Source organism: Patiria miniata, unplaced genomic scaffold (assembly GCF_015706575.1).
Source record: "Patiria miniata isolate m_02_andy unplaced genomic scaffold, ASM1570657v1 HiC_scaffold_10, whole genome shotgun sequence".
Classification (NCBI taxonomy): Eukaryota; Metazoa; Echinodermata; class Asteroidea; order Valvatida; family Asterinidae; genus Patiria; species Patiria miniata.
The window spans coordinates 5976052-5997641 of NW_024037048.1; the positions used below are offsets into that span (position 1 = coordinate 5976052).

Sequence of the window (21590 nt, forward strand, 5' to 3'; positions counted from 1 at the left end):
GTGCAACTCTTTATGGGGTTTCTGCTGGTTCCAGAGAGGGCCAGCCTATACATTGTCCTCCTTTAGTTGTACATTACCTATCTGACTACCTAGCTGACAGATCCACTGTCGTGCACCTTTGAGCTGGGCAGTGCTATTGTATAGGATTACGCCATATGGCCCCTAGCACAAGTAACCAATGGTTAAACTAGAACGGCGAAGCCGCCATGGCTCGCTGTCCAAGGCAGGAAGGGAGGCTGAAGGTAGGGTTGGGGATGGGCATGATGGAAGGGGATCAGGATTCTTGTTGATGTGCCTAGGTGTAGGGGTCAGTTTTTAAATGTCAACATAAAAAGTCAACAGATTACCTAATAAATACATGTGTATATAGGTTAGCCGTCACTGTATTATGGGGGAGTTTTCCATTGTTAGGGTAATTAGGACCCAGTTGTGGATTTTTGCAGCCCCAACAGTGTTTTCTGCTCCCCATACTTGTATTACCATGGGAAAAATCTTGTGTAGTCGCCACAAATGCAGAACAAGAATGGGTATACATGTACATGTAGACACAGCACCATCACCACCTCCCCCAAACCTTACCCCATCCAAAAACCTTACCCCATCCCCAACCCGCCCCCTCCCCCTCCCAACCCCCTACCCACACCCATTCCATCCTCCCCTAACCATCCCCACCCTATCACCTACACATCCCAACCCCACCCAAACTCCAATCCCTATCTCCTTCCCCTCCCCTGACCCAACCCCCTACACCCACCTACCCTATCTTGGGGGAGACCACTCGGAAGATCTCTTGCACATATTGCTGAGGCGTCTGAAGCTCACGTGAAGACATCATGGGTTACATTGTAATTTGTGTAGATTCCGAATAAAATATTGTGCATACAACGAGTAATAAGCGTGCTAAGCAGTACATGCACCCAATCTTCCTCCACTGGCGCTCTCAAAAGTGGCAAAAAAGCACCATCAAAAAAACAACACCTGAGGGGCGTGTAGCACCCTCGGCTTCGCCTCAGGTGCTTATATGCGCCCCTCGGGTGTTAAAAATGCCATATCTCACATCACAGCAGTCAACAACTCTTTTGTCCCATCGCACCAATAAGTCAAAAAGATAAATGTTCTTGACTCACAATTCAAGACATAAATTAAATCACTGCAGTGTAACCTTTTGATTACTGTGAACTTTCCTGCCAGACTGAGACTTGACCTGCATCCGCCTCAGCCTCTGTCTTGCAGTTATCAAAGATTTCACCGCAGTGATTACATTTACTTCTTGCATAGTAGGTTACAAACCTTTATCCTTTTTATTTATTGGCGCAATATAACAAAACAATTGTTGACTGCTGTGATGTGGGATATGTCATTTTAAACCCCTCGGGGCGCATAGCACCCTCAGTTTTACCCTATGCATCCCTTGGGTGTTAAAATCACAGCAGTCAACAATTGTCAATTGTTGACTATTGTGACATGCGTTCTTACACCCTCAAGAATGCATGGCTCCTTCCGCTTCACCCTGGGTACCATAGTCCCTCGGGTGTAAAAAAAATACAAGTGTAAAATGGGAAACTGATAAAACAAATGGAAAACTCACTTGCACTGTGCTCATTCTAAATGGCACCTTCTGTCGCAGGACTCGAACCCCAAAAAGTCCCTCCCCCAACGCTGGGTTCACCACACTGAGTGTATAATCTGTCTCCCCCTCTTCTATCAAGTCTGGCACTCCTTTCTGACTGTATCTCTGCTTTCCAATGCTGGGGGCTGAGGGTGACAATTCCCCGGATGTGCAGGTGTCCGTAGTACAAGACGATGCTACATGGGTGCCTTCCCACGACCGCCTGGCAACTTGGTTGGTGAAGTTGCGTAGTTGGGGGTCGTTGACTGCACCCCCATCATTGGTTTTCCTGCCAATCCAAAAAAAAATTGAAAATTAGTCAGGCTCCCACAATAATATCATATACGTGTATGTTTACAAAGACAAGGCATATAAAAAAGACAAAGGCTCTCGGTGCTAAGCCATTGTATGAAAATGAAGACTTTTCTTTTTCAATCCTGTCAACAAAAGACAGCACCGAGGTATTCCGTTTCATTGCCGATTCAAAATTCATCAATGCAAAATGACTACCAATATAAAACTAGTCACATCATCACAAATTGCTGGTGTTAATCAATTGCCTACACATACCAGTTTTTGCTTGCTATTTTTTTTATTTTAGTAAACACTTCCTTCAAAAAACACAAGTCTGATTAAAAAGTGATCCATGGTTGCGGGCCCCTATACTTCATCCCATCTTACTCTAACACGTAATAGGTTGCATGTATGATTACACCCCTTTCCGCAAGAAACATATATATACTAAATGGGATCATATAATGATTTACAGTTATACTTCTTTCTCTCAAGAGAAAAATAAGTTATACTTCTTTCTCCGCAAGTAACTACATGGGATCATATAACAATTTACAGTTACACTTCTTTCTCTCAAATCTCAAAAATCTCTGTTCCCTTTTATTTTGTTTTAATATAAGCCCGAGCGCCATGGGCGTCCCCAGGATTTTTTGTAGGGGGAGGGGGGCCAAAAGGAACTTTTCCCTAAAAAATCCTTGTACTTTCTCTAGCATATTTTTTTGAGGGTGGGTGGGGGTACATTTACCCACCCCACCCCCATTGACACCCCTGCAGATGCCCATTTTGTTAAATGTGTATTAAATCAATAGCAAATATGACTTCACACTTCTTTTTTTCTTTTTTTTCTGTCTTTTTTTTCGGGGGGGGGGGGGGGGGGGGGGGGGGGGGGGGTTTCCCGGGGGGAGGTGGGGGGGGGGGGGCAAGCGCCGCCCTTGCTCCCCCCCCTCCCCTCGCGACGCCCATGCTGAGTGCCTTATAGAGAGAAATTATTCCCCCTGCAAACCATGCAAAATAAAACACAAAACAAAACCAGCCAGTACAAACCAATATGAACATTCAAATTATGCACACTCCTGATCCTAGCTCCCCCCCCCCCCCGGATTTTTTATTTATTTTTTCAATTTCATGTTTAAGAAACACTGAAACTCATGAGTTTCAAATTGTTTTATTAATTAATTGAAAGGTACAACAGCACATGCACGTATGAATGTAACACGAAGTGAGATCTGACATGTTTGCAGGGAATTTTGAGGTATCATACATGTACATGTACAAGAAAAGTAACAGTGCACATGAATGACACCACTACAGGTATTTACTATTTTAAAACGCTTGAAATACTGCAATTGAAGGAGGACCTGCACATATTCTTGATATCAAAAGCCTCCTTAACATGTACATATAACTTTCATTGTAACCTAACTCAAAAACCTACTTGGTGAACCAGAGTTCTCAGGCCATTCAGTTATTATTTATTATTATTATTTATTAATTTTTTTATGGGGGGAGGGAGACAAGAGTAACACAAGTGTACTGTGTACATGTACTAACACAACCCAATTAGTGTAGTCAGAGGTCCATATATGTAGAAAATAAATTTTATTTTTGATGACGTTCTAGGTGATCAAAATTAGAAAGACAAATACATGCCATCTGCCACAATTGTAAGTAATAGGTTTTCAATAAGCATCATGATCAATAAACATTAATACATGGTGCCTACACACAAAATGCTTCAAACCTTTTTAAGTTGCGAAGGAACGTGCCTAATGCAGAAACTCTGTGGTCAGAATGGCACGAATGCATAGAGTAAATCGATTTGAAAATTGTGTTACAAGAAAATTAGTTCTCAATTAGTCCTAATTAAAATGCCATGAAGAAAAGAAATTCATTAAAAGATTTCAATTAAAAGATTTCAGTTAACGATATCACAGATGTATGTATCTATATGAATTGCAGACTGGTGATATCAGATGCTGTAATGTCACATTTGAATATCAAAACGTACAAAACCCCACATCTTTCTTTAAAATCATCCCACTGTCCATGTAAACTTCGGCTTCGAGTGTAAAACAAATGACAGGTCAAGTCAGCCACATAATTAGTAACCTAATTATTATGGGGTGAGTGCGCAGGTCAGCACAAGTCATACACAAGTCATTCCCAAAATCATTCGCAGGTCATCTAGTCTTGATTCAATTGTCAAATTGTTCCTAAGGATTGAGACATTCCTATATTATTGTTCATCCATATTACTTGTGACGTTATTTGTTGTTTTTTTTTTACTTGTGACTGACTTGTGAAAGACTACAAGTGTGACACGCATACATTTCCTGGCTCAGAAATGCACACATTTATTCCATTCATTGTTCTAAAATACATTTTGTATAGGTCCAGTATAGGTTTTCCCGGCCAATTTCATGAAATGTTCATTCATTAGCTGAAAATCGGGCATTCCTTTTCGTCTGAATTTAAATGCAAGTCTTTAATTCCATTTCAATTCAACAAAAGTTTAATCGTTTTCATTGTCCGTGCATTCGGTTTTGAGAAACAGACGGCCAATTACGTTACCAGTGCATTCATTTACGTAAGCATACCTTTTCTAAATTGATTTCAGGTACAGCTAATTTGATTGACGGTATCAGGTGCCGATGGCATTAAACTAAAACTTAGTAAAAGTGAAACAGAATAGTGAAAGTTTGAAATCGCCCTCTAAAGGGGAAAACGAAGGCTTGTAAACAAACCTGAATGGACATAAATGAAAGGTGGTGCTCAATCACTTAATTGATTGAACTGAAATGGAATCGAATGCTCTGGCAGTGAAGAGAAATTCTCGAATTCAGACGAAAATGAATGGCAGATTTTGAGAAGTACATGAACATTTAAGGAAATTGGCCGGGAAAACCTATAATAAGTTTCACACGCAGTGCTTGTACTGGTCTAGAGAGAGGGGGAGGGGGAGGGGGCATGTCCCCCTCGCCCATTCGCGCAACCCCCCCCCCCCCATTACGCCACTGTTCATAGTTAATCTTGTTACATTACTGATTTTGTCAGTGTTAGGAAAACGAATGCATACTGTTTATGCTCCAATAGAAAGTGTGATTTTGCCTTAACATTTGATGCTACATGTTCTTCTGACAATTAAGGTATTCTACATACCAAGTACTACATGTAGGTTTTAGGTATAATGTAACAAAGCTATTCCGGTTGCAAGAATGTTTCATTCTGAGGATATATGTGTGACTGATCACTGATATTAAGACTGAGCAATACACATTTTAATTGTTATTATTCATAATCTTTTACATCATCACTTTTTTCACATAGCCTAATAAATCATGCATGCAACTGGGAATTTAGAAAAATTATGAAATTCCAAACCACGCAAGTTTTTGTCATGTTCGTACAGTATTTTTCAATTTGCATTCATTAGAAGGAAAAAAAAAACGAGGAAATCAGCGGATCTGAGGAAAAGTGGCATGCCTACTATCAGCAGACCAACATACCCAACACTGACAAATCTGTTATGCATGTACAAAGTACCTCACAGTGAGAAAATAGATTTAAAGTTATGTAGAGTAATATTCAAATGCACAGACCTGAATTGCGTCAGTTTCTAAAGTGGATCTTCAGTGAAATTGAATACAGTGAGCACTGTCGAATAAACAGAATTATAAATTCATTCCCTTTGTGGACCTGGGATCCTTTTCCTCCAATTTTGTTGATTGGTTTGCAAAATCTACTTTAACTTTCACAGATGACATTTCCATAGGTACAAAGGCTGGCCTCGATCTGGTTAGCAAGTAAGCCACAACTGATGAACACTTACCATTCACTGGGGAACAGTAATTGATTGAATGCACAAAAGCCGCAAATACCGGTAAACGCAGAAAAGCCGCAAAAACTGGTAAACATCCATCTACAAGGACACCTGGTTAAGTATTCCTTCTAGTTAAACTGTGACTAGAACCGTTCTTCAGAACATTCATGCTAGCGACCCGACCGACTTTAACTGATCAAATTGTTGAGCTCCGGGGGATTTTGATTGGATCAAATGAACAAGTATCAAATTTTCCATTGGGAGGAGATGTAAATTTTAATATTGGGTTTACCCTTCACCTACTTATACTTTGTCCAACTGATCAAGCCCACCGACCCTGGCAAGTTCTGTGGGTTAAATATCTATAGTCTATACAGGCCAATTTTACGGCGCTGCTAAGCACAAAAATTTGCTTAGCACAAAAAAATTCTGGCTTATAAAAGTAGGTTATCAGCCAAAACTCTGTGTGATTTTCATGCTAAGCAAACAACAGCTGAATACTAATCACAAGCAATATACATCACGTGGAGTTTTGGCTGGTAACCTGCTGTTACAAGCCAGACTTTTTTGTGCTAAGCGAATTTTTGTGCTTAGCAGCGCCGTGAAATTGGCCCTGCAGGTCTTTGGTTCAAGTCCCACCCAAGCAGGATTGCGATTTTTTTTTCTCGCGAGCTCTCCGACAGCAGTAACAGTATGTCCCAAAAAAAAGTGTCTGACTGTTTTCAAGATAACTTAAAAACCATGAGGTCAATTACATGTACACGCATGAACATATTTGGTTGTGCAGATACTCCTAAGCCTCAGCCTCAACCCCTATGAGTTTCGTTTAATTTCAGTCATGCATTGCTGCACAATTGTCAATTGAGCACAACATTTTTGGACACTGTGATCATGGAGCTATAAACACAGCTCCATGCTGTGATCAAGTTCTATGCCTTAATCAATCCTGCTCAGTGAGAAAAGAAGGCTCATGAATGCGGTGTGGGATTGGAATCTTTTGCCCTTGAGCCTTACACTGATGTCTTGCCACGATGACTGATAGCCAGGCAAATGATTCCAATCCCATCTGCAGCCCTTTTCACAACATGATGGATTTTACACAGCTTACTAAAACACAGTTATGAAATTGAATAAGGCAATTGGAACTTGGTTACAAGTGTCCAAAATTGTTGTTGTTATCAATTGTGTAGTGATGCGTGACTGAAATTTAATGAAAATCATTATGGGGTCGAGGCCAAGGCTTAGGAGTACCTGCACAACCACAATTTTCAAAATTGACCTCATGGTTTTCAAAAATAGTCAGACAGACATTTTCTTGGGGGCATCCTGCAGATCTCTTTCACTGCAGCAATCTTTGAGGAATGCTTTTCCATGAGGATATAACTGAAAGGACCCTCTTTGAAGTCATTACTACTAAATAAAAAAAAAAAACATGTCAAAGATGGCTGCTGAAAGCAAAGGGTCTATATTGTGATTACAAAGCAATGCTGGTGAAAGACAAATCTAATACTGAATTGACCTATTCGCCGTTTGCAAGTTAGCAACGCCCTTAGACAACCCTATGGAATTTTGTGCGCTAAATTTTGTTTGTCTGAGATTTTGCGCGTTCCACGTCCATTTGTACATCATGTAATCGGAAATTATTTTCACAAGCTCCGTCGACGCGATTCTGCCGCGGTAGGTTAATTCTAATCAATTCACTTCTTCTGCATCACTGCTGACGATGACCTACACCCACGTACATTTGACACCAACCTGCACCATTTTCATCCAGAGCCAAATTTAACGGCCTTACATCCAATTACAGAAATAAAAGTCTGCTCAAATGACATCAACTTCAAGTGAAATAAATGTCATCGGTCTAATGGCCACTGAAGGGGTTCAATGGCCACATAATAGACTCTGTGCACGAGCACCCCTCAACGGTTGCAAAGAGAAAGTTTCTGCAGACCAGCGGGACTAGGGACTCTTGAACACATTTCTAAATGACTCTGGCGATACACGTTTGTGCACATTAAGAATGAAATTAGAATTACATTGTATTGTCAAACCACAAGTGCTACAAACTTTGGAAGGGCAAAAAACACACCCACACAGCCCAAATAAATTTTCAGAGTGAAAAAAACAAACAGACAAAAAAAAAAAAAAACGAATCCCCCAAGTCATAGGCCTTAAATCTCAAACCCAGGACGAAGCAAAGATTTTGAAATATCCCACTCCCCCGACACCCTGCTGTATCCTGGATAATGACTCGTAGTATACATGTTCATTTTAAGAGAAGGAATTCAAGTTTTGATTTGGTAAATAAAAAGTAAGTGAAATTTTAAATACTGTATTATAACAACACTACATACAATGTATTTACAAAGGCTGCAATCTCGTCTCGTCATGTCTCCAAAAGCGTAACATACGGCCCAATCAAACACGGGTAGGCAAGGCATATATTGTTCACACTTTTAACACCCATGTACACAGGTCATCAGTAGATTTTGGATTTTCTACCCAGGTACAAGATCTACCCTGGCCCGACCAGGTTTGGATTTTTCCCCGTGTAGATCAGTGCCAGACCCGTGTATAGATGCACTGTTGCATGGTTTCTTACAAAAGTGAAAGAGGTCCAACACGGCATATTTTGGGGGTTGTACATGGGAGAGGCACTAAGTATTCATCATGGCCCAGTGGCATCTGAAACTTTTGAAGGGCCATTCTTTGGTCACTATGTGACACACAATTGGGCTCGTCTGACTTTTGAAGTTTGCCCTTGTTAACTACATACATGTACATGTACATCTGACATATTACTTTCACTGATTCATAAGGTTCGTAATTTTTACTCCCTACCTCAGAGTATGGTTTCCACTTTCACAAATTGTGTCAAAATATTAGTGAGGGGTCATCAAAGTTTGGTCACGTGTGTGACATCAGACGTAAACATTTTATCGGGCCAATTGGGTTTTGGGATTGGGTTTTCAGTCCCTACCTGATTCCGTGGGTTCCCCCAAAATATTCTTCTGGGCTTTTCCTCCCACTTCTAAAACTGTATTTCGTCTTATTGTCTCCTCTCTACAGGTTTCTTCAGGCTTGAGAGCTACAGTGCCTACATGTAGGATGCTTTTGAAAAAACCTTGGTTTCATTACCACAAATAAATAATAAAAATAAATAATAATAATAATGTCTTTAAAAGTACTTAGATTCGTAACAAATGTGTATGTCTTTCTTAAAACGAATCACACCAGTGAAATTGCTTAAAAGCACCTTAATGACAAACTCAGATTATATTACATCTGTAAACTTGTTATTATTAAATGGGAAGCTTTTCTAATGTATGAGCAAGTATTATTTTGATTGATCTGGTTTCACAGAGTGCAATCTACTGGTCATTTAGCTATCTATTCATCTCCATTACTGCCTTTGACCCATCTCCATTACTGCACGTTGCATAGCACGTTGACCGGCACGTGCTGCAACACGTCAGGTGTGAAAAGCTGGGCCCACAGGCCTGGGACAGAACATCTCATGTTTGGCAGGAAACGTCACGGAAATCAAAAGTTACATTGTGACGATTTAACCCACTATTATCAGCAGAATACCAATATACATGTACAACTTTTATCTAAAGTTGTGCTTGACCAGAAGGGCTAGCCTGTTTCCTCTGGGTGACTGAGTGACTGAGTGACCAACTTACTGACCGACCAACCAACCAACCGACCGCCTGACCGACCAACCAACCAACCGACCGCCTGACTGACAGACTGATCAACCGACTGACTGACAGACCGACTTTAATAAACTGAATAACCAACTGACTCGTTGACTCACTGTGTCACTGATTTAAATTCATGTAATGTCATAAAACTGATACAGAGAAACAGTGGCGCACCCAAGGGGGGGCCCCTCGAGGCTTGAGCCCCACCCCCCAAAAAAGAGGTTATCATTTATTTTTTTAGCCCAACGATTTGACCTTCGTGATATTTTGGCCTATTTTCAAGCAGTAGAATAGGAGTGTAAGTGGCGCCACCAACGTCAAAATAGTCCCCCCCCCCAAAAAAAAAAAAAAATTCTTCGGTGGCCAAAAAATTTTGGGAAAATTTTTGACAAAAAGTTTAACTTCTATTCTAAAATTTGAGAACAAAACATTGTGAGGCCCCCCCCAAGCTAAATCCTGGGTGCGCCACTGAGAGAAAATGCTGTTCAACAATCAACCTTCGGACAGGAAGAGTTAGATTCTTATACCTTGTTTTTGCTGGAACCAAAGAGCTTTTTTCCATCTAACTGACTGACTGAGTCACTGATAAATACGGTAGTGTTCTAAACTGAGTACTTTGAGTCCAGCAGAGCTGTACTAGGCAAGCCTAGACATGTGGGCACATGTGGTCTAGCGGTAGAGCACAGGCCCCATGATCGTGGGATTGTGGTTCGAGCCCCGCCGTGGCCATGCGTGTTGTGCCCTTGAGTAAGGCGCTTTACCTCAATTACTCCCCTCAACCAGGTTTAAATAGGTACCGGCATTATTCAATGCTGGGAAGGTAACAGGCTCGCTGTGGAGGAGGTGTGGGGATCCCCCACAGCAGCAGCATTACATTGAGTCTGGCCCAATCGCTTCGAAAGAGAGATGGGCACTCCGTTCCTGTGAACACAGGTTCGTCCCCTTTTATTATTATCTTTTCTTTCTTTATTTTAGAGAAGTTGACTTATTGGCATGATAAAAACAAAACATATGTTGACTGCTCTTGTGATGTGGGAACATGCATTTGTTTCCCCGGTCCCTGAAAGAGTCAGGCTATGGGCTCTATGCGCAAGTGCTCCCTCATCGGTTAAAAAAGGAGAGTTAATTAGAAAGGCTACTGGGATGCCAGATGCTCACACAAAGATGGCTTTGTGCACCTTCATAATAAAATGAGTCGAGCTTACGACATGAAAACCGTATGTGAATCACAAGGGATTGGTACCTATTGGGGAGTCAGGTTGGCACAGCGGTACTTTCCTCGCCTTCCACCGCTGTGACCCGGGTTCGAATCCCGCCTGGGCGCGTAATTTTTTTTCCTAGGAGGGTTAGGGGCAATGTCATGAATAATTCAGTTTTTCTTTTGAATCATTGCAAGACTTAGGTTCTCGTTCTATTTTCCCCTTAATTTAAAATTATCTCAGTGATAAATTTGGAGAAGAAAAATAGCTGATGAAAATGAGCAGCGACAACGTGGATTCGAACCAGGGATCTTTGTATCCATAGCTCATCTCGCTATCCACTAGGCTACTGTGTGGTAGCTCGACGACAACTGTTCTTTAAAATGCTTTAATGTATTGTAACTAGTTGAGTAACTAACAACAATGCTGTTGATGTCATTGTCCGTTCTCATGGATAAACATGAATTATTCATGACATTGCCCCTAACCCTCCTAGGAATAAAAATTACGCCGCCTGGGCCAATATGTGGATTGGGTTTTCAGTCCCTGCCTGATTCCGTGGGTTTTCCCAGAATATATTCATGTGGGCTTTTTTTTCCACATCTAAAACTGTAACTTCTTCTCATTGCCTTCTCTCCACATGTTTCTTAAGGCTTGCGAGCTACAGTGCCTAGGGCGCGTTTTGTTTCCACGGTTCCAGATAGAGCCAGGCTATGGGCTCTTTTGAATAATCCTTGGTTTCGTTACCAGAAATGACTACAAATAATAATAAAAATAATAAAAGTGTCAGATAAAAAATTTGGAATACGCTACAAAAAAACTTGGGAAATTAAAATATCAAAATATTATCTTCAACCCTCCTATACTTGTAACTATCGCAAACTGTCAAATAACTAAACCCCTACCTCTCTGGGTAGCTTTTGTACAGGCTGGTCACTAACTACCGAAAAATTAAAGAACACTTAATGTTTTACATAAATCAGTCTTGGGATTGGTATTAAATTGAAATAACAAACATTAAATGTGATTGAAATAAATTTTAAAAAAAATTACAACATCAAAATATTATCTTCATTAATATTGAACACTTACTATTTCACATAAAGCAATCTTCAAATAAAAAAAAATTAAAAAATTTTAAAAGCCTGGGCAAAAAAAGGCCATATTTTTTCAGGTTTTCTCTCGGCGTGTTGTACCAATGGGCTAAACTGCACCACTTTTGGCCACAATTAATTGATGGGGATTTTTAATTTCCAGGTCATCGAGACCATCCATGGCAACTACCAAACAGCCAATGTCAAACACAAACCGGTAACCATGACAATATCAGTCCAATTAACACGGTCGGCTGTGGGCCTGGACTTATAGAACCAAACCGCATCAATTATTGCGTACATTGACAGTCGCCTTGCTGAAGACAGCGTGAAAAATTCATATTTCATCTGTGGTGCATGTAAGCGTACTTCTTAATTCCAATCATCACAGAAGCATTAAAACGCGGTGTAGATAACTCATGAGTTTTCAAGACAGCAAATGGAATCTTTGAGGCTAAATGACCAGAACTAATCAAATCGATGACTTATTACATCTTCAGAAAAGTTATTACAAAATATATTATATAAAAAAATATCAAAATTACCGAGGTTCACAACTTCACAGACATCTCACAATTGAAATCCAATATATATATTACACACTCAGTGCATGTGATCTGATACACCGTGCCCTCTGTAGACATGCACACAATAGGGAACAAAAATATTGTATACATCTCCACAGGGCAATTTCTATAGATGAATACGTCTCCACAAGGTTTTCACGAAATAGATATATGGATTTTACTAAAAAACTAGGAATTTCAAATGTATGTTGATGTGTCGCAAATGGTAGAGTTTTAGAAAAGGGATATTAAGCACGAATTTCAGCCAAGAAAATTAATTCTGGTTAAAACAAGAGCATTTTGAACTGTACTTTCAAATTCGAAAACTGTAGTACATGTACATGAGAACAAGAAATGTCTCCACAAGGATACAAATTTCAGTATGTACGGTGCTAATGGCGGTGTGCATGTTTTTCGCTACAGTAAACAGGCATGTACCTGTACATGTACATATGTATATGTACGCACATACATGCATGCATTCTATCTTAGGCAGAACAGTTACTATTTTCAGACTGTAATAAGTGCTCCTGAGACAAAGAAAAGAGACTAGAAATTAAGACATTTCAAAACTACAATAAATGTACACTAATCAGTAGCTTAAAGCCTCCCCATCTTCTCTTAAAGTTTTCCTTTGTTAACGTCATCTCATCCAAATTTCCCCCTTTTTTTATTGAAATTTCTGTCATAATTCTTTAAACGTGTTAAATGTTTGAGCTCAAAAATGTTCAATAATAGTATAACCAAATATTTTCAGAAAAAATATTGAAAACCATTAATTAAACATTGTTTTATTTCTAAAATGAGTGGAGGAGGGAATGAAAAATGTAGCTCTGGTATTTGAGAAAGCTACAATGTAGTGACATCCATGTACTGTCTACAATGTACTAATGAGATTTATGTATGTTTGCCACACTTGAAAGTCTGTGAACTGTTTCTCACTGCTATATACATTGTGTCCCAAAATACCCACAATTTTTTTTTTTTTTTGCGAGGCTCTAGCGTTGGCGTGGAAACACGTACCGGCACTGTTTTTTATGCCATTTTAAAACTTGGAATCTGAACTTTATCCCCGGCGAGTATTGGTTCGATACTTAAAACAGTTTTAAAATTGTTCGTGTTCAAATAAAGGCAATGAAAACAAACTCAACTGATTTCAAGGAAAATCGATGATGCAGTACATCAGATGCAAACTCGAAACACACTTTGAGCGCGCTTTTTGAATAGTTACGTCTTGCATGTGAATTCCAAAAGAGACTCAGAATAAACTTAAAACAAAAACAAAATTGTGAATTTATTTAAGGTGTAGTCTACATGGTGAACCATTTCCACATTAGAAACAAATTTGCATGATTGATTTACCTTGGATTTGGTTGAGTTTGTCTTGGACATGTCTTTATTTGAACAAGAATAATTTCAAAACCCTTTTGAAAATCAAACCAATACTAACCAAGGATAAAGTTAAGATTCCGAGCTTTAAAATGATATAAAAATAATGGCGGTATGTGTTTCCGCGGCAACATTAGAGCCTTGCAAAATAAATGTTTCAAGTATTTTGGGACGCGCTGTACTATTAAGCACAAGAGGTGTGTCCACAACTTGATCGCCCACACAGAGCAGGCAACAGGTGGTGAAGGCATGCACTAACGGCTAAAGCGGGTAAGGGAAAGCTTCGTCCACCTGATCAAGCCAAACAGGACATTCGGATCTACACCAAAAATCGGTGTTTTAAAACTGTATTGGAACTTGGAAGTTGCTGTATTTGAAAAGTCAGCATTTAAATCATCAGATAGAAAAAAAAAAAATTCTGAAATGTGGCAGAATTCTGGGACATACAAATAATGTGTTGTGTTTTACTCCTTTCTAGATAATTTTCCACAAGTATAACAACATATTTCACCTGTTAGTTGATTGCAATAGGACCGATAAAAGCTACTTTTTGAGGTGATTACGTCTGGAGTTATTTTGACATTGGGAAAAACATTAAAACATTCCTTAAATTGCATAACCACAAAATACACTTGAAAGAGTCATTAGAATGTAAACAAAAAAGGCGACTTGCACAAACGCTTGCAAAGACTTTTATTTGCAGACACTGGCTACATCATCAGGCCATTCCTCAATATATCAATTAATATAAAAAGTAGCAACCCCACAAATGTATTATCTACATGTAGCAGCATAAAAGACAGGCCCCCACCACCCCCTTGCAATCAAGGATTGAACAATCCAGCCACTGCACCAAAGGCCTGTGGTCGGCTTCATACTAATAATTTGGGCAAATGTAACAAATGGATTTCCTAACCCCCTTATTTTGTGGTTATTTGTTGATTTCATCAACACATTTGTTGATTTCATCAACACATAACCACAGAATACACTTGAATGATGTTTCAGACACGAGAATGATGGAAGCAGTCATTGGGTTGTGAACAAAAATGCGACTCACACTGAAATTTGCAACGCCTTTTATTTGCAGACACCGGCTGAATCAGGCCATTCCCCAATATTAATTCATATACAAATCAGCAACCCCAACAAAGCTGACGTAAACACAGCCCCCCCCCCCCCCACCAACCCTACCCCCTGCATTTTGCCTTGTTACGAATCAAGGATGGAAATGCTTTCTAAAGGTTTCCTAATACCAACTGGTTTACGACAATGAAACCGCACACAATCCAGCCACTACACCAAAGGTCTGCGGTCGGCCTCATACTAATAGCTTGTGCAAATGTAACAGCCTAAATGGATTTCCTAACCCCCCCCCCCCCCACATCCTGCTTTCCTTTTTACCATTTTTAATTGGAAGCGAAGGCTACGGGCATTGAATGGGACATTATGGCATACAGGTCAGCAAACAAAAGGGCCTCGTTGGTGACCAAACATCATTCAATTAGGTCCCCACAATGCTCGCCGGCAACTCAGCGTAATTAAGGTTTTTATTTATATTACTGTCTGACATGCTGAGGGTAAGGGGGAAAACATACAGCCCAATTATAATAATGTCCCGACAGAATACGTTATCAAAAAAAAAACTAGCAGTATCAGCATATGCACATGGAAACGTAAATGCATTTTTGATGTTATTTGAAATGTGACATACGCAAATTAATGAACACATACGCAAATTAATGAACATATAGGATTATATTACATTTGCTTGCCTTTAATGTTGTTCTTATTAATTTTTTCTTTTGTTTTGTTTTGTTTTTGTTTTTGGTTTTGTTGTTTGTTGTTGTTTAGTTATATTCTGTTTTGTTTTTGTTTTGTTTTGTTTTTGTTCATTTACTTTTCATTTATATATTTATATTAATATTGTATATATTTTGATAAAGATCGATTAGACATTTCGAGCATGGGTAAGCAGGCTGTAGGGCTACAGTGTTTAAGTACACTTTTGCTTACCCTGGCCGGTTTGGAACGTTTTATTGTCTTTGTTTTCTGTCCCTCTATCTCCTCTCTCCTGTCAAACTGTCCAGCCCCCCCCCCCCCCCCCCCCCCCCCCCCCCCCCCCCCCCCGCCCATTCCTTTTCGCATCCTTCAGTCACGTCAGTCTCGTCTAGTCATAATTTTCTTTTAACGTTATTGATTCCTTTTCAAATTTCAGTTTTTGGTGACTTGTATTATATGTATAAATGCTTTGTTATTTTACTTGTTTCACTTGTTGGCCGAATAAATAATAATAATAATAATAATAATAATACGCACATTTATGAACACATAGAACTAAAAGCCATTTAGAATGTTCCTTTGAACTTATTGGGTCAATTTACAATATATTTACACTTACTTGCTTGACAAGGTAACAAATTTTGTGTAACAATTTAAACACATAATTTTTTTAACTAATCTGCAAGGCAGGTATGATATCCTGTTTGTGTTTAAAATGATCAAAAGTAAACATTATCAAAGGAAATTATATTTCACAATGAGAATTAAAGAACGCAATTTTCCAATCCGATTTACATTATTTGCACATATCCATACATGTTTATTCTTAGAAAAGTTATCAATACATAGGCCTAGTGTTTCCTGTGTTAAATATGTTTATAAAACATTTGTGAATTATAGTGAAACTAATTTTAGATACCAATAATTACATGCAGCAGAGCAGGTTTTTCTATTTACATATGTGTACATTGACAAAAGCTTGAAATTGTACAAAGACTTACATGTACAGCCTATTACAGCAAGGTATATTATTTAAATGTTTAAGCAGCATAATTGTCCACATTAAAGGGAATATACATCATTGGCTTTTGCTGTAATTTTCAGAAATGAACTATTTGAGGGGTTAGTATCATAGATCAAATATTGTTACACTGACATGTTTGAAGTTTTGTGTTCGAAAATGCTGGAAAAACCAAGAAAAACAAAAATGTTCAAGTAGTCTGGTTCCCTGACTCCACTAAATATAAAATGGATCAATTTACAGATGCCGGAAAATTGTAAGGTAAGGGAACCAGTCTACACATGTAGCTGGCCTGCACCCGTTCATGAACATGTAACCAATACCAAACAAATTTTCGACTGAAAAAAAAAATGGTAAATTTGGAGCAGTAGTTGAAAAATAGTTAGGTTTTTCCAACGGTGGTCGGCCGACCACTGTCAGGGTGACTGTTGGATTTTTTTACAAAAATACCATTTTCTTGAAAATGACTTTACACCAGGTGCCATAATGTTACAGGATGCTTTAAACTGTCATTTTCCAACATCCTAGTAAGGTATTTCGTAAAAATTTGGCAGTTTTATTTTTCGATGTTTGCAAATGTTGTATATTCCCTTTAAGCCATAAAATCCACACGAATGCTCAAAATAGTTTGTAGGGTTTCATCTCACAAATTCTATTAAAAGTTTTAGTAGCATCTCCACCATGCAAAGCCTCTAATCTTACTTAAATGTTTGAAGTGAAGGGGAAGTTGATAAATATGGCTGGAAGTTCACACCAAGTGGATCCTCCATACTCATAAATATGTTGATGACATTCTGATAGACCTGTCTAATTATCTTGGCAAAAAAACAATTCCAGGGTAAGTCCGAAAGTTATAAAACTGGAATGTTTTTGATAGAAGTTCATCTAGAGGAGGCATTTCAAAGCCAATGGTCAGCGAAGTTACAATATTTCTTTTCAATTTTGAAATAAGTCAAAATCAATGTTATGGCAGATTTTCACTTGGACTAAGTGATCTAGTTTTCATATCAACAAACTGTGTTAACAGGTGGCACAGGACTGGTCCCAGCCCCTACATGTATAATTCCTACTGTTAATGAAGCACAGCCCTAGAATTGGATATATCTTGAATTTTTAATTTCTCCACCTCAGCAGTAATTCTAACACCTAATTACACTCTGTACTTAAAGTCAAAGATTTTTGTCCTGAATGCAAAGTTGAATAATCCAATGGATTAGTTGCAATCAAAGCCAAGCAGGAATATCAGTCAGTAATACAATGAGACTGTCTAAATTACAATTCTAATTTAATGGAAAATTCTAATGTAAATTTTAGAAGCAATTCAAGTTCTGACAGGACAGTCACTTCATGTGTAACAGCTAATCTCTCAACAAAAAGAAGGTGCATCTGAATTTCAAAATACATTTACACAGAGCTTGAATCGCTCTTTCAAAATTCTCAAATTAAATAAATTGTCCCAGCATGATGCATTCAACAAAATGGCTGGACAAAAACTACGAATAGGTTTTGTTTCGTTGTTAGGTTTTTATGTTAGAATTTTGTTTTGTTCTGATTTTTGTTTTCAGTTGAAATTGACTTGTGGTTTAAAAATTTCCAAAAACGAACATCCAAGTCTCCAACACAATGTAACACATAAGAGATACACCAACTCTCCATACTTACTACAACCTAATGCACAATAACAACTACACTGTATGAATAGGTTTTGTTTCGTTGTTAGGTTTTATTTAAGAGTTTTGTGTTGTTTTGTTTTAATTGTGTTCTGATTTTTGTTTTCAGGTGAAAAAGACTTCTGATTTAAAAGTCCTAAATATGAACACTCCAAGTCTCCAACATAATCTAACACCTATACACCAACTCTCCATACTTACTACAACCTCATGCATAATAAAAGCTTGAAAGTCCGGCACTGATATTATTCATTGAATAATATTGATATTTATTCAACACATTTAGTGCTGTGTCACTTGCTGCATGTACTTCCTATCTCATTCTACCTAATGTATTACAGTTACACACAGTCTGTTGTGCTACAAATGCCTAACTTTTCATCAGAATAACACTAACATATTTTGCCTAACTCTGTGTACATGTACCAACTTTTAGTAGGCCTTTTTACTGCCATTTTTTGTTTGGTGTCTACTTCTAGTTACTGCCCATGCAAGCAAGTTTGGTTGTAACATGTAAATTTATACAAGTAGAAAAGTAAATAGGTAGCTTGATCAAAACTACCTTGCCTAACTTTTATTCACTTGACTAATGCAATCTAGTGTTGTGCAAACCTGACCCGAAACCGAAAGCGATCCAACCCGAAACCGACTTTAGGTCGGGTTGTGTCGGGTTGGTTTTTCCATCATTTCAGTCGGGTCGGGTTGGTTTCGATTTTGCGTAAATGCGATTTTTGGGTCGGGTCGGGTCAGTTGAGCTATTTTTAAAAAACCCAAAATATCTTAAACCAAAGCCCACCCCCCCCCCCAAACAGTTTGCAATTCACACAGTGCAATATTCATTGCAGAGTCACTGTGCCCAGTACGACCAAATGTGGTTTGAGGTCTATCCCGCATGGTCTACAACATGTAGGCCCACCAGTAGGTCACGTTGTGAGTACCCCTGATTCAGTTACTGATAGATGACGATTTTCACACGACGCGGGTAAGTTCAGGCACAAAAAGTAGACACAGTTGCCCAAGCCAGATATTTGGGGGTTTTGGGGTCACAATTTGGTTTCAAGTTGGTTTTTCTTGAATTTGTGTCGGGTCGGGTCAGTTTTAGGGAGTTCAGATTGGTTTCGGTTCTGATTCAATTTATATTTATGTTTTGGGTCGGTTTCTCACAGCAAGGCACAACAAGCAGAATATGCCTAACCTTTCTATCTTGTGAGGAGCAACGATAGAATGCCTAACTTTGGACAAACCTGTATGCACAACGAATTGGGTTTTGAGGTATTCTATTCTTAGGTTCATATTTATCCAATCTGTTTGTTTATGTTAACTGTTATGGCATAAGACAAATTCTATCAATACTCAGATTAATATCTCATATTTTACTGAGTGCCATGCTCATTTGCATGTCACAAGCATTCTCTATTTGAGGTGCGCGTGTAATTTGAAAACCCTATTGGTGCAAGGAGCACTGGTCATGTGTGTACCAATTGTGCGTGAGCATAGTACCACCTCACGCAATGGCATCTAATTTTGGTTGTTGGTTCAGTCTAAAGACAAATCCGGTAAATAACAACAACAAAAAAGAAGATGCTGTTTACAAAAACTTGATGTTTGACCATGATGTATGTTTGACTGATCCCCTCTCTACACACCATGCCAGTCTGGGGCAATATACCATGAAAAGTTAGTGGCAGTTGCAAGGGAATAGTTTTTCATGACCACTTGCAACATTGTACAATATAATATGGTTTGAGGGTGGTATTGGAAGTTATTGGAAGTTACTGGAAGTTGACAAACTAGTTCCCAAGGCAAAGCCGATGGAAGTACATGTAGTTTGTCAACTTCAGATACCAAGGTGAGCTAATCTAGGACTATCCACCCAAAATAAACCATGTTATATTTGTTTCACTAAACCTCACACATCTTCACCGAAATTGTCGATAGTCAAGTGCATGTTCATTTACCCTGTGCGTGAATCCTTGCATTCGCACCATAGACATATAATAAAACCTAGACACGACATTTGCTATTGCGCCTGTGAGCAAAATGCTGCGCGTATAGAATAACTAAGAAGTATGCGCGTAAATCGAAGCCATATGCATGACATTCGCGCGTCGCGTAATTAAGCCACATGACGCAGCCCGTTTTGCTCACAGAATTCACAACGTAAAAGCAGATAATGTCGTGACAGTGAATGGACCAGTAAGAATTCGACTCTCGCTCGTGAATATGTATTGAGATAGAGTAAATATGTAAAAGAAAGCACGCTTCATGCTACTTACCACGTATCCCACCACCAATGCTCCTTGCCTGCTATCTCACTGTAGGTTGTGTTCACATCTGCTTCTTTCAGAAGTCGAACCATTCGCCTGAAAGGAATTTTTGAATTTTCAAATTTATATTTTACTGTAGGGCTACAGTGCTTGTACGCTTAAGAAAAAAAGCTTAGATTCATGACCAGAACGAATTGAAATACGTAAATAACCTAATAAATAACATGCCATTACCTTACAAAGTATGGATGCACCGTTCGATCCTGTGCACCAATTCTTGCCAGAACTGGAATTCCCTGACGAAAGAAAAGAATTAAGTTGTCAAGTGAGAATTATGCTCTTTGAGTGGTGATGTACCATGGCCTCATGGCATGGAGCATTGAACCGTGCGTGCGTGTGTTCTTGGGCATACACTTGTCAGTAATTGCCTGTCCCTAACCCAAGCGTTACATGGTTACCTGCAAGAACTAGAGCAAGAGTGTTTGAATTAGCTCTGAAACAAAATGGAAGTATGGAACTGTATATGCCCCAGGGAGCTGTGATGTGGCTTTTTGAATGATTTGCAAGACCAGATGAGCAGGGGTACCGGTAATCTTGGCCGAAGACGTCAGTGATCAACAGTGATAGTTGCAATGTTCTGTAGCGCCCTTGCATAATTGATTTTTTACGTTCTCTCACTAACGTCTTGGTCATTTCGTAGCAATGGGGGCGTGGCCATTTTATGTAAATTGGCCCGTCTGTATGAATTTGAACAAAACGGCAGTTCCCATTTGCCACAGTAGTCCCGCCTTCGCACCCTTATCACTGCCTCGCGAATGTTTACACCCGTTGGGCGAGCCATCGAACCATTCCTCAATCGCTGATTGGTTCCCATTTCGTAGCAATGGGGGCGTGGCCATTTTATGTAAATTGGACCGTCTGTATGAATTTGAACAAAACGGCAGTTCCCATTTGCCACAGTAGTCCCGCCTTCGCACCCTTATCACTGCCTCGCGAATGTTTACACCCGTCGGGCGAGCCATCGAACCATTTCTCAATCGCTGATTGGTTCCCTAGGAAAGCCATATGATATGCTGGGTCACCGTCACCGTATGTACATGTATATAGCCCATACAACTGTTGGGCGAGCCTTTGAACTATTTCTCAATCGCTGATTGGTTCCCTAGGAAAGC

The 21590-nt window shown here is 39.2% G+C and overlaps 1 protein-coding gene across 1 annotated transcript in view; it reads right to left on the reverse strand.

The window, feature by feature from the left end:
- LOC119736275 (uncharacterized secreted protein ARB_06907-like) overlaps window positions 1–21590 on the reverse strand; it is a 70691-nt gene that overhangs the window by 38218 nt on the left and 10883 nt on the right. Inside the window, exons 10-12 of the mRNA XM_038210323.1 lie at window positions 20653–20714; window positions 20428–20514; window positions 1589–1898 (exon numbers count right to left, since the gene is read on the reverse strand). Of these exons, the coding sequence (XP_038066251.1) occupies window positions 1589–1898; window positions 20428–20514; window positions 20653–20714 (459 nt within the window). The remainder of the gene's footprint in view (window positions 1–1588; window positions 1899–20427; window positions 20515–20652; window positions 20715–21590) is intronic.